Source organism: Heterocephalus glaber, unplaced genomic scaffold (assembly GCF_053883595.1).
Source record: "Heterocephalus glaber isolate CG9 unplaced genomic scaffold, H.glaber_assembly_v1.0 deba00001687, whole genome shotgun sequence".
Lineage (NCBI taxonomy): Eukaryota > Metazoa > Chordata > Mammalia > Rodentia > Bathyergidae > Heterocephalus > Heterocephalus glaber.
Window position 1 is genome coordinate 27,513,216 of NW_028258412.1, and position 12,305 is coordinate 27,525,520.

Genomic DNA, 12,305 nt, shown 5'->3' on the forward strand with positions numbered 1-12,305 from the left:
CTGCAGCAGACCAGAGTCTCGTGCTTGCTGCAGCCAGCTACACCTTCTCTGAGTCCCATTATGTAACATCCAGGGTCTGGGTCCGAATTGTGCTGCTTCTGGTGGGCCCTGCTCTGTGGGGACAAGACCTGGAGACAGAGCTGTTCTAGGAAGAGCAGTGGACAGCCCTCTGCTAATGTAGGGTCTGCGTGACTGTGTGCACGAGCCGTGGCTTATGACACACAAACAGACCGCAGCCTCGGCATCTTGGGCATGTGGCCTTCTGCACAGTGCTCAGGTATACCTAGATGGGACTCGCTGCGCTGTGTGCTTTCTGGGAAGCTGGTCAAGTCGCTCGCACAGTGAAGCCCTCGCTAGGTGGCAGAGAGTGGCATGGCGACCCTCCCTAAATTCCTAGCCTGGCTAAGGGAGGTATAGGCGCCCTCTCCAGCCCAGAAGTGCTCCCTGTGTGGTATGGGGTGGTGGGCTGGCCAGGACTCAGGAGAAGCCTGGGTGAGCTGGGCTGCAGGCTGAGGTGTCACCGTAGGTGCACTGCAGGCACAGGGCAGAGGGCAGGACAGCACCAGGACCTTGTCTGGGAACATGTGGTGAAGTGCTAGAGCTCCACGGCCCAGGCCCCGCGGGCTCATGGTAGCCACTGCAGGGGTCCAGTGGGGCCGTGATCATTGCCCGACTGACCCTAGTCCTCACTCTTCCCCAGCTAACTGCACAGCAGATCGCTGCCCAGGGCCCACAGCAGAAGGTCACCTATGCTGCCCAGCCAGCCCTTAAAACACAGTTCCTGACCACACCCATCTCCCAGGCGCAGAAACTGGCTGGGACGCAGCAGGTACAGACACAGATCCAGGTGAGTGCAGTCTGGGCCCCCCAGTGTGGGTTGTGGCCCCACTTTGTCTTGGGGTCTCCTGAGTGCACTCCAAGGCCCACACTCCCCCTAGATACTCAGGTCCCTGGGCCTCACTGGCTGTGGGGTGCATGGGTCCATAGGAGTGGGGTTGAGGTCTGAGTGCAGGTCCCTGTCATGCTCCCCATTTGGTAGGTGGTCTCCTCCCCGAGAGATGCCTGCTGTCTTGTTCAGTTCTGGGGGCCGCAGCCCCTTCTCCCAGTTCATGGGGCTGGAATGTGCCAGTCTGTGTCCTGGCTAGAGCTGTGTTGTCTGAAGAAATCACACCCGCTGGCACTTGTCTAATTCCAGCTGCTGAGAGGTTGTGTCTTACCAAGGCAACTTAGCGGGACTCTGTCTCAAAATCAAATAGGAAGGGCTGAGGGTATAACCCTGAGGTGGAGTGCTTGCCCAGCACATTGAACCCAAGGCATTGGGTTCAGTCCCAGCACCTAAAAAGGAAAAGGAAGGAAGGAAGGAAGGAAGGAAAGAAGGAAAGAAAGAAAGAAAGAATCCCATGCCTCCATTGTCTGCCCTGCCTTGCTCGGTCAGACCCACCCTCCCGGAGTGCACTTGCACCTGTGGTGGGAAGGAAGGGGCTCGGTGTGGTTCCCCTCACTGTCCCGAGTCCCTGGCTTCCTCTCTGGGCTCCGACTCTTGTTTGTGCCTGTGTCACGCCACACCATCTCAAGGACTCTGGCTTGAGAAGGTGCCTTCTTTATCAGCAGAACTGGCTCTTTGTGGCTCTTTGCACTTGGCGTATTCAGTTATCATCAGCTTAGTGAGCTCATAACCACAGTGCAACAACTGTTGGGGTTCATTGGGATCTCACCGACTCTGTGAAGCACAGTCGACATCTTTAGTCTCACCTTCCAGTTCACCAGCGTGTACCTTTTGTTGTTCAAGTGGTTTTCTCATTTCTTAATAAAGGTGTCATAAATTGTATTAGGTTTATTCCTAACTAGTATTTTCTGAGACTTTTGTCAGTGATATGCTTTTACATTTCTATCTTCTGTCCTGGCTGCTGTACATTTTGTCTTTTGGTTTTTTAATGTGCAGGCTTGTTGGGATTTTTGTGATCCGAGTAGTTCACCTATAGGGGTTTCACTTGGCGTTGAGGCCTCCCCTCCCCAAGCTGGCTGCTGACCATGGTCCTGCCCTGCCCTGCCCCGGCCTGGCCTGGCCTAGACTGTGAAGGGAGCTGTTTCTTGGTTTAAAGTCACCTTCCATTAGATGAGGGAATGCTGTTCTAGTTTGTGGAACCTCCTGTCATGGTGTCCTCGGGCTTTGTGCACTTTGCCTCGGGGCTATAAGTGCCCCTAGGTACTATGGCACCTGTGAGGTCTGTGCTGGCTGCCCCCAGAGTGCCAGCCCCTCACACCTGCCTGCCTTGAACAGTTCCACAAGTTGCCAGCTCCTCCAGCACTGGGGCCTGCTGAGGTCCCAAGGGTCCATTCCAGATTGCAGAGTCCTCCCAGCTGCTGTACGAGCATGCCTGCTGTGTCCTCCCCCTGCTTCCGAGAGGGGTGTGACGCTGTTTCCCAGTGTGGCTCTGATAGCCTGTTCTTACATTTTTTTCCTCTTCTTCCTCCATATCTTAAGGTTTGTTAACCGCTACATATAAACTGATCTTCCATCATCTAGGAGTGGTCCTCACTGTCTTCAGTATGACTTGGAGGCCTATGTTGCTCCTGGTGTAAAGCTGCACCCTGACTTCTGTTAGGGTTTCTCTGCATCTCTGCCCTGCTTTGACGTCTGCAGTGCTGACTTCAAGTTCCAGGTGACCTTGTGTCCGCTGGGGGACACCAGGTGTCTGGGTTTTGTCCTTACAAGGTGATGGTCCACTTGGCCCATGGAAGGCTGCTGCACTGGGGTGTTGGCTTCGGTTTGGTGGGACGTGCCAAGCTTGTTCTGCTCTTTTCTTCTTGGCCTCTTTTGAGCTCTGCTCTTCTCTCTCCTTGTTACTGCGTTGTTAATCTTCTCTTGGTTTGAAGACCACAGCCTGTACTATTCTAGCGATGCCTGGTGCGGGTACCCAGCCATTTCCGCCTGTGCTTTCGCCTCACAGCTCGAGGTCACGCCTGCCATGTTCCCCCAGTGCCCTTGCTCCCTCCACACAGTGCTGCTGTCACACGCTCTCAGCTCTTCTCTTCCACTGGGGACTGCTTATGTGACGCTGCCCTTCTTCCACTTGGAGAACATCTTTGGAATTTCCATGTGTTTGAAAGTGGCTGTTTTTCATTTTTTGTCCTAAGAGGTTGTTTTGTTTCTACAGAATTCTGCGCTGATGATGTTGGTTTTCTTAGGGCGACAGCAGCACCATTGGCTGGCCTCTGCTTTGCTGTTGTGGTAGTGGTGGGGTTTTTTTTTGTTTTGTTTTTGAGACAGGCTCTTGCTGTGCAGTTGAGGCTGTCCTCAAACTCAGGTAGCCCAGGCTGTCCTTAAATTCACAGTGATCCTCCTGCCTCAGCCCCCCAAGGGCTGGGATTACAGGTGTGCAGCACCACACTTAGCACACTTGTTGATGGGAAGTAGATGTTCATCTGGTAGAAGCACTTTGATGCCGCACACATGCACATGCAGTTCCTTGGAGGCATTGCCTGTGCCTGTAGGGTCTGCGGTCTGGGTGCCCCTGGTTGGCTGGGCTACCCCGTAGCTGAGGCAGTGGTGGCTGCTGCTTCTCCAGGTGCTGCCACTGCTGAGCTGTTTGCATTTCTTCTTCATGTCGTGTGTGTCTGTGTGTGTGTGTGTCTGTGTGTGTCTGTGTGTCTGTATGTCCCGTCCTGAGTGCTGCTGCCTTCCTCTGTCTCCAGGGCATTCCTCTTCTGACTCTTCTTTCTTGGGTGGTCGGATCTGTTCCTCCAAGGCCTGTGGAGTTTGATCTGGACTGAGCTGTGTTGTGTTCAGAAGCCCCTGGTCGGCTTGGCCTCAGCTCATGGCTTCCTGTTTCCAAGCTCCATGGTGACACGACGCAGTGCATGTCTGGCCGTCCCTGCTGAGGCTGGCTGCTTCTGATCTGAGGTGTAGCCGCAGGTGCTCTTTCTGCAGCAGCCCTTCCTCTGGCACGTTGGAAGTGGGGAGCAGGCGGTCTCCTGCTCCTGAGGTGCTGTGTCTAGGTGGTGTCCCTCTCCCCGTCCCTGAGGCTGTGAGCTGGACTGTTTCCTTCCGGTCCCCTCCGGAAGGAGCTGTGCAGCCTTGGTGGCTTCGGGCTCCTGTGTGCTGCTTCCCACAGGACGGCAGCTTTGGTTGGGGTGTGGTGACTATGGGCACCACACGGGGGTGGGTCTGGGCCGCGCTGGCCAGAACCCCTTCGCTCCAGCTTGCTGGTCCTGCCTGGCCAGGTGTGGGGAGCAGTGCCTCTCTTTCTGTCAGCTGTCGGTGTGCTTATAACGCTGTCTGGGAGCCAGGCGTGGTGGTGCACACATGTAACCCCAGCACTCTGGGAGGCTGAGGCAGGAGGGTCACAAGTTCGTGCCTATCCTGGGCAACATAGACCCTGACTCAAAATAATAAGAGCTGGGGATACAGCTCAGTGTGAAGGCCCTGAGTTCAAGACCCAGTACCACAGAGCAAAGAGAGGTCTCCTCGGTATCACACTTAGGAGGCCTCCATGTTCCCGGTGGTGTGCAGGTCAGCACCCTGCCCTCTGTGGTCCTGCAGCGCCCGGGAGCCGGCCGCGCTGTGGCTTCCCATCAGCTCTGGGGCTCAGGCCGGGACCGTGGCCTGGCTCAGCACCTCTTACCTTCTGTTCATAATTTTTAAACTAGTAAATACTTTTGATTAGCTTTGATAGTGAGAACTTCCGTCGTATAATTCTACGTCTTCCTAGAGCGCTCCTGGGTGAGGCTGATTTCACCGCTGTTCTTCAGGGAGGGCATGGAATTGGGGTTGGGGCCGCAGGGCTGGCACAGAGCCTGGCTGTTCTCTGGGCAGTGTCCCAGATGCCACTGGCCAGACACAGTGCGCCAGTCCTGGAACAGGACAGCAGGACTTGGGTGTAGTGAAACGTCTGGGAAAAATGAATAGGAGGATCTCAGCCATGCTTTTGAGAACAGTCTGTAAGTACTCCTAAGGTGGTGGTGCACGGTGACCCCAGTCCTCCTGCATGTTCAGCTTGCTGTCTGACCACCTGCCTGCCCAGTGGGGACAGCCCAGGACTCAAGTGACCCGCCACATCTCTCCTCCAGTGCCTCTCATATAAACTTGGAGCAGTTTTATTAAGAGAGGAAAGTAACTGAGACAGAAGACCAGAACAAGCTGAAGTTGCACACTTTCCAGAGTAGAAAGGCAGCCACCTTTCACCTTCCTGATCCAACGAGGGCTGCGCTCTCCTCCTGCCAGGAGGGCGCTGCAGATTGGTCTTCCATGCCATTCACCCATGGGGTGTGTGTGTCTGTGTGTGTGTGTAAGAAGTGAGAAGAAAGGGGACGGAGAACGTCCCTTGTGGCACGCATTCTTTTGAATTCTGTGGCTTTATGTTTGGCTTTTTTGTTTTGTGAAAGGTTGCGAAACTCCCTCAAGTTGTCCAGCAGCAGACACCTGTGGCCAGCATCCAGCAGGTGGCTTCTGCCTCCCAACAGGTAGGACATGGTGGCCACACGGACCTTCTGGCATGCTTGATGCTTTCCATTAGAATCTGGCTTCCGTCCTGAGGAAGCCGAGTGTGAATGCTGAGAGAGCTGCTCCTGGGTTCTGGGTCGCAGCAGGAGGTGTGAGCAGGCAGCGAGCAGTGTGGCCTTGCTGCCTGCCCTAAGCTCACCCTTCAGCGGGCACCTGGGGCATGGCCCACAAGGACGGTTGTTTCTCACAGTGTCCAGGGAGTGCAGGCCTCAGGAAGGACTCTGCGCCCCACTCTGCAGGCCAGGATGGAGATAGGATGGCAGGAGCAGTGCATCCCCTTCCCGACGGAGGCCCTCAGGCCCTCCTACTATGTGTGCTTTTTAGGTTTTGGGTTTTTTTTGAGACAGGGTCTCACTATGTAGTTCAGGTTGCCCTGGAACTCACTGTGTAGCCAGGCTGGCCTCAGACTTGCAGGGACCCTCCTACCTCAGTGTGCCAAGTGCTGGGACTGCGGGTGTGCGCCGCCGCACCCAGCTGCTCTGTGTATTACTGTGCAGAGCGTGACCATACGGCGCGCTGCTTTCAGTTTTTTATTTTGTGCAAGCTACGCCGGCATAGGGTTTTAGGAAACCAAGTAGTGTTAAACCAGCCCCAACTCAGCCTTGCCTTTCCTCCTTAAAGCCAAATAAACATTATCCATGCTCTGTTTTGTTATAAAGCAGAGGCCCCAGCTGGACGTGGTGGTGTAGGTCTATGATCCCAGCACCAAGGATGGCTGAGGCAGGAGGATTCCAGTTTCCAGAGCAGCCTGGGCTACATAGGGAGAATCTTCTCTGAATAGAAAGGGCCGGGACCGTAGCTCAGTGGTGGTGCACCCCAGAGTTAGGGGGCAGAGGCCTGGGCGCCAAGGCGTCCCTGCCCTGGGCCTCGCGTCCTGGTCTTGAGTGCCCTCTGGCTCTTGTCAGGCTTCCCCGCAGACAGTGACTCTCACACAGGCCACGGCGGCCGGGCCGCAGGTGCAGATGATCCCTGCAGTGACAGCCACCACCCAGGTGGTGCAGCAGAAGCTCATACCGCAGCAGGTGGTGCCGACAGCCTCCGCCCCGCTGCAGGCCCCAGGTGGCCCAAGCCCTGCACAGGGCCCCACCAGCTCTGAAAGCCCTGGGCAGCAGCCCAAGCTGCAGATGCGGGTCCCTGCTGTGCGACTGAAGACGCCCACCAAGCCTCCATGCCAGTAGGTGGATGCCAGGAAAGGCCCGGGAAGCAGGAAGCCGTCGTACTGGACCGAGCCACGTGGTGGTTTGTGGATGTGCCCTGCACTGCAGGGGAGCACCCTTGTCTGCTGCGTGGCTGGTGCAGGAGTGCAGCGGGGCGCTTTCTCCTTTATTCACCGGTGAGTCTTCAGAACATCTGCTGCATACAGCGCTTTGCATGTCCAGGAGCCAGGGCACACACAGCTCAGGCACTGTGTGGTCCTGTCTGCCTGCGTCCTGTTCTTCACACCTGAGTGGAACACGGCCTTAGTAGATGGCCTGGGATGGGCTTTGCACTCCAAGGACCCCTCCCTTACCAAACGTATTCAGTCCCGACACCCATCTAAATGCCGTGATGTGACCGGTGCCTGACTTGTGTGTGAGGGCAGTTCACTCCTCAGCGGGCTGAGCTTCCATATGAAGTGCGCTTCAGGACGGGCCTGGGCTTGGTGTGCCGGCCTCCCAGGTGTGGCAATGTCCTGTTGGGGCTGGTATTCGAGGCCCGGAGCACACTCAGCACTGTTGGGTCACATGTGTCCTGTGGAGCGTGCGGCGGGGCGAGGTGGCCCAGTGAGAGCCAGGAGCAAGGCCACAGGTGCCCTGCCGCTGCCCGGCCCAGGTATAGTTTGGAGAACCTGCATCCACGCACCCAGGGTGAGCAGGCCAGTGCCTTCTGGTGCCACCCACCGCCACGCTCGCAGCCCTGGTACTCGGCAGGAGAGGCCCGGGAGGCAGCCTGGCCTCAGCTCCCACTTCTGCTTTCACCATGGCAACGTAGCGCACAGCATTTGCAGGCCTGTAGCTGCCAGTCCTCATGGCAGAGGTCCTGTCCAGCAGCACCTCCCTGCAGTGGCTGTGCGTGCCGAGTCAACCAGCTGGGCTCTGCCAGCTATGTCTGCTGCCAGGTGAACTGGAAGCTCCCATCTCCGACAGCTGCAGACTGTGGACAGGAGCTCACTGGGGCTCACTTCAGCTTTTGATGAGAAATTAGGAAGAAGGCAAAAATGAAGTGCTGAAAAGACACAGAAGGATCTAACGCTGGGGTTAATGAGTGCCCGCCAGGCACCGTCCTCAAGGGAGCCTGCTTTGCGTGCGTCTGACTTCCGCCCAGGAACACTTCCTGAAAGCCTTTTGGAGAGCAGGCTGGATTCTGCCCGTCTGCAGCATGGACCTCCCTGTCTCCTCACTGTGTCTCTGGTCTCCAGAGTGTGTCTTCAGCAAGTCCCCGCCGTGAACCGGGCAGAGGTGTTTCTCCTGTGTCCTTCCTCTCACCAGCCCCCGGTGTACCACCAGCCCCCGGTGTACCACCGCCCCAAGCGGGACTCTCTACCACCCGAGGCTGCTGCTTCCCATGTGTTCATGTCCTGCCTTCCCTTTCATGGGTCGGGCTGGTTATGAAGCGTACAGTGAATGCAGGAAGGTGTCTCGACCTCCTTTGTGAGTCAGGGTTTGTGCCAGTGCAGTGTCACCATTCAGAGGTTTCCAGAGCATGGGCTGTGGTAGCACCTGGATGTCACCCCTGTGGAACAGCGGCTGGTCTTGCTTCACGTGCTCTGCAGAAGGTGCGTGGACCCAGACCAGCCAGGCCAGGGGCTTTTTTGCAGTTGTTATTGTTTTTGTTCACTGTTGCAACCAGATAGCTGTTGTGTTTCAAAATGTAAGGAACAAGTCTGAATTTGTAAATATTTTGTAAACACAAGCATTTGTACTTGAAGAGTAGGATTTTAAAGGGCACTGATGTCCCACCAGACAAAAGGCATAATAAAGTGACCTTTTTATATACTTTTTTTGTCTAGCGTTTCACGGAAGACTGGTGCTTACGATGCTGGTTGTTTTTGTTTTTTTCCTTTATGTGAAGAAACAAGTCATAGTGTTGGTGCCCAAAGCTTCCTCCCCGAGCCACCTGGCCACCGACACCCCTGCCGGGCAGCTCAGAGCTGTTTCTTTTCTTTGCTATTTGTTTGTTTGTTGTTGTTGTTGTTGTTTTTGGTACCGGGGATCAAACTCGGGTCCTTGTGCTTGCACAACAGGCAGTGAAACCATTGAGCTAAATCCCCGGCTGTATGTTGTTTTTTGAGACAGGTACTCGCTGTGTAGCCCAGGCTGACCTCAGACTCACAGCAGTCCTCCTGCCTCAGCCTCCTGAGTGCTGGGATTGCCGGCAAATGCTACCATGCACGGCTCAGGACTGTTTCTTTTCTTTGCTTTTTCTTTTTCCTTTCTCTTTTATTGGTTTTGGACTTCTCTTTGATTTTTAAAAAAGTGTCAGAGGATGAAAGCTTGTGCATGCATTTCATAAAAATCACACACGTCAGTAAGGTAAAGCAGCGCTCCCAAAGTCCAGGGTTAACGGCCGCTCCTCGCAGCTCACAGCTGGGGTGCGTGGGCTCGGGCTCTGCTCCCCAGCCTCCTGGGCACCACCCCTCCCACCACACACAGGTCAGTCCCTGCTGCCCTTCACCTGCCTGGCACGGCGCTCCTGGCCTCAGCTCCGAGACAGCCTCCCTGGCCGGAGCACAGCAGACACCATGGAGTGAGCGCTCTCCTGGCTGCAGCGGGGCCCCGGCGGCCTGCCGGTTTGCAGCCCAGTGCTGGACGTGAGCACTGGCGTGGGCATGTGGGGGACGCATGGAGGTCAGGAGGTGTGGGCATCTCTGGTCAGAAACTGACAGTTGTTGCTCTGGCTGTGACACAGTTACCTGTACTGAGCCAGGCATGGTGATGCGTGCCTCATATCCCAGCCCTCTGGGAGGCTGGGGCAGGAGGATTACAAATTTGAGCCCAGCCTGAGCAATTGAGTGAGATCTGTCTCAAAATTAAAAGATCTTTGGTGGGCCGGGGATTTAGCTCAGTGGTTCCGCCACCTGCCTTGCAGGCACAAGGTCCTGAGTTTGATCCGGGTACCAAAAAAAAAAAAATTAAAAGACCTTTTAAAAGGCTGGGGATGGAGCTCGGGGTATGAAGGCATTGGGTTCAATCCTCTCCACTACCAAAAAAAGAAAGTTAACTCTTCTGAAAAGCAGGAACCATCAGAACCACACAGCCTGGGCCAGCTCCAGGCTAGAGTTCAGTGAGAGAGTGCTTCCTGCGTGTCACCCGGTTTTGGGTCCTTGCTACCACCTCTGGCCTTTGGCAGATGCTGTGCTGCACCAGGGCTGCTGGGGACAGTGGTGGCCACAACCCTGCCAGAGTCCAGCCACAGGTGTTGGCAGGATGGTCGCACGTGGGGAGTTGCACATGTGCTGGGCTCTTTCCAGACCAGACTGACCAGAGGGACTCAGAAGTAGTCACCTACACCGTCTCCTCCCGGAGGACCCTCTGGGGCAGCGCCTGCTGGTGCCGTGCTCGGCCACAGTAGCGCCACCCACCCAGGGCGCAGTACTGGCAGCCTGGCCTCTCCAGGGACCCAGACAGGGCCTTGGTGATGCAGGGTGCAGCAGGTCACATAAGTCTTGGCCTTGTGTAGTGGAGGCAGAAGCACTGAGCAAGGAGGCCGTCCCGTCCCTGCCACCCTGGCCGGAGCCCCAGGCCCCACCGCATGGCCTTCCCAGGAGAGTGCGCCTCAGCTGCTACCTGGGCCTGGGCGCTATGCTAGGACACAGGTGTGTGAGCTTGGCAGCAACACATGGCCACGCGAGCCCCCGCAGTCCCACGCAGTGGGGATCCCAGGACCTCACGCCACACTGCGTATGAGGTAGTGTGTGCAGCTCTCCTGAGACTGCGGGACTCTGCCTCTTCTGCATTGTCCACCTCCGGCCACCGGGCAGCAAGTTAGCCCCGCATGTCCAGGGCCAGCCAAGCCCAGGCTGTAGGGAAGTCACAGGTTTGGAGACAGACGGTGACGTCGGCATGGCCCCGGTGAAGCCAGTCTCGTGAGCATCTGAGCTGTGTGAGGACAGAGCCTCGCAGCGCTGTCACACGAGTGACGGAGCCTGTGGTTTCTGTCACCAGCCGTGTGCTGGAGCCAGCCACACAGGGTGGCAGGAGCTGCCGTGGCAGCCGCTGGTCATCATCTGGGGTAGCACCGTCTGCCCTGGCCAGGTGCTCCACCTGGTTGGTTGAATAGATCCCACACTGTGCTCCGCTGGCCCGAGGGCCACCCACAGCGGCTTTGTTTCCTGGATGGCACTCCGTCTAAGAGTCTGCTAGAAACAGGATACAGTGGTCTCCGTTCACACACTTGGGTCTGCCCACGATTCTGGTCACGAACTGAATCAGATTTCCCCAGGTCAGCATTGAACCTGACCATTGAAACTTGATTCCCTTCACCACCAGTTCCGCGTATGACTGGAATTGTGGGAAGAACCAAGTTCATGAACCAGAACACCACATCCCTACTTGAAATCCGTTTTCCTTTGGTTTTTGAGATGGGGCTATGTAGCCCAGGCTGGTCTCAAATTCACAGTGATCCTCCTGCTTCAGCTTCCTGAGTGCACCACCACTCCCAGCTTTAAAACTACTTCTTAAGCCCAATACAAGTGAATCAAGTATTTAATAGGGTTTTTTTTATTACAACTTGTGTGTGTGAGATAGGGTCTCACTTTGTAGTTCAGGTCTCACTTTGTACTTCTCACAAGCTGCAGGAGACTGCGATACTGATTGTGCCCAAGGCAGGCTGTGAAGAGCTAACCCAACTGGTTGTTTATAGAAGTGAGTCTGGCTGAAGCCCACGAGCCGAGGTGAGAGTAACTCGCACCCAAATTCCGTTCCCACAAAATCCTCAAACTAGGACAATGTTCCATTTACAATCATGTATTTCATCTACTCTGTTCCTAATTCAAGAATGCTTTGTCTTGTCCTTTATGAGCCGAACAAGTCCTGAGGCAATCCTCCTGCTTCAGCCTCCTGAGTGTCGGGATTATAGGTGTGCACCACCACACCCAGCAGTTACAAATTTTAGTTGCGTTCTAGTTTGTTCTTGTCGTAATTTTTGGTTTTTTGAGTAGGAAAAATTTATTTGGAGAAAGCAAGCTTCTGCCTAAGAAGGGGGACTCCTGGTTAAGTTCTGATAGTGAAAAAATGAGTCAGGTTATTTATCCATTCTCCCACTCCCACTGTCCACATGTTTTTGGTTTTTTGGGTTTTTTTTTCTTTTCTGAGATAAGGTCTTGCTTTGTGGTTCAGGCTGGCCTTGAACTTAGTGATCCTCCTGCCTCAGCCTCCTGAGTGCTGAAATTACAGCTTCGTTTTAACCACGTACTGAGGGGAGGCCAGCAAGCCCTCAGGAACTAAGTGGTCCTGGCGGTTGGTGCTGTACAGTGTGGGAAGGTGTGCCGACAGAGGAGAGCTGAGCCTGTGGAGGAGTGGCGTGAGCCCCGTCCGTCAGGGCAGCTTCCCGAATGGATGCAGGGAGGGCACACGGAGGCCACAGGCCAGCAGGGGCAGTGGGAGGTCTGGGTCCCAGAGGGCTGGGCAGAGTGGAGGGGCCTCCCCGAGGCCAGTGGAGCCACCACACACCCGGCCAGAGGACAATGCCAGGAGCCTGTGCTGTGTATGAGGCGAGGGGCTGCCGGGGTCCATGCTGGAGCCACAAGGCCGGGCTCGAGGGACTCTCAGCACAGCTCGGGGGCGCCACTGCGGGCCTCCTGTTTTCAAACAAATGCATCCAG

General features: G+C 55.8%; 1 protein-coding gene across 24 annotated transcripts in view; it reads left to right on the forward strand.

Moving 5' to 3' along the window:
- Positions 1-8,478, forward strand: part of Ep400 (E1A binding protein p400) — a 106,575-nt gene extending 98,097 nt beyond the window's left edge. For 20 of the 24 annotated variants that reach the window (XM_021257704.2, XM_087198044.1, XM_087198046.1 and 17 more), the window contains 3 exons: positions 701-847; positions 5,386-5,463; positions 6,409-8,478. In XM_021257704.2, the coding sequence (XP_021113363.2) occupies positions 701-847; positions 5,386-5,463; positions 6,409-6,681 (498 nt within the window). In that variant the 3' untranslated portion in view covers positions 6,682-8,478. The other 4 variants (XR_002394605.2, XR_002394604.2, XM_021257707.2 and 1 more) reach the window with 4 other exon arrangements.
- The last annotated feature ends 3,827 nt before the right edge of the window (positions 8,479-12,305 follow it).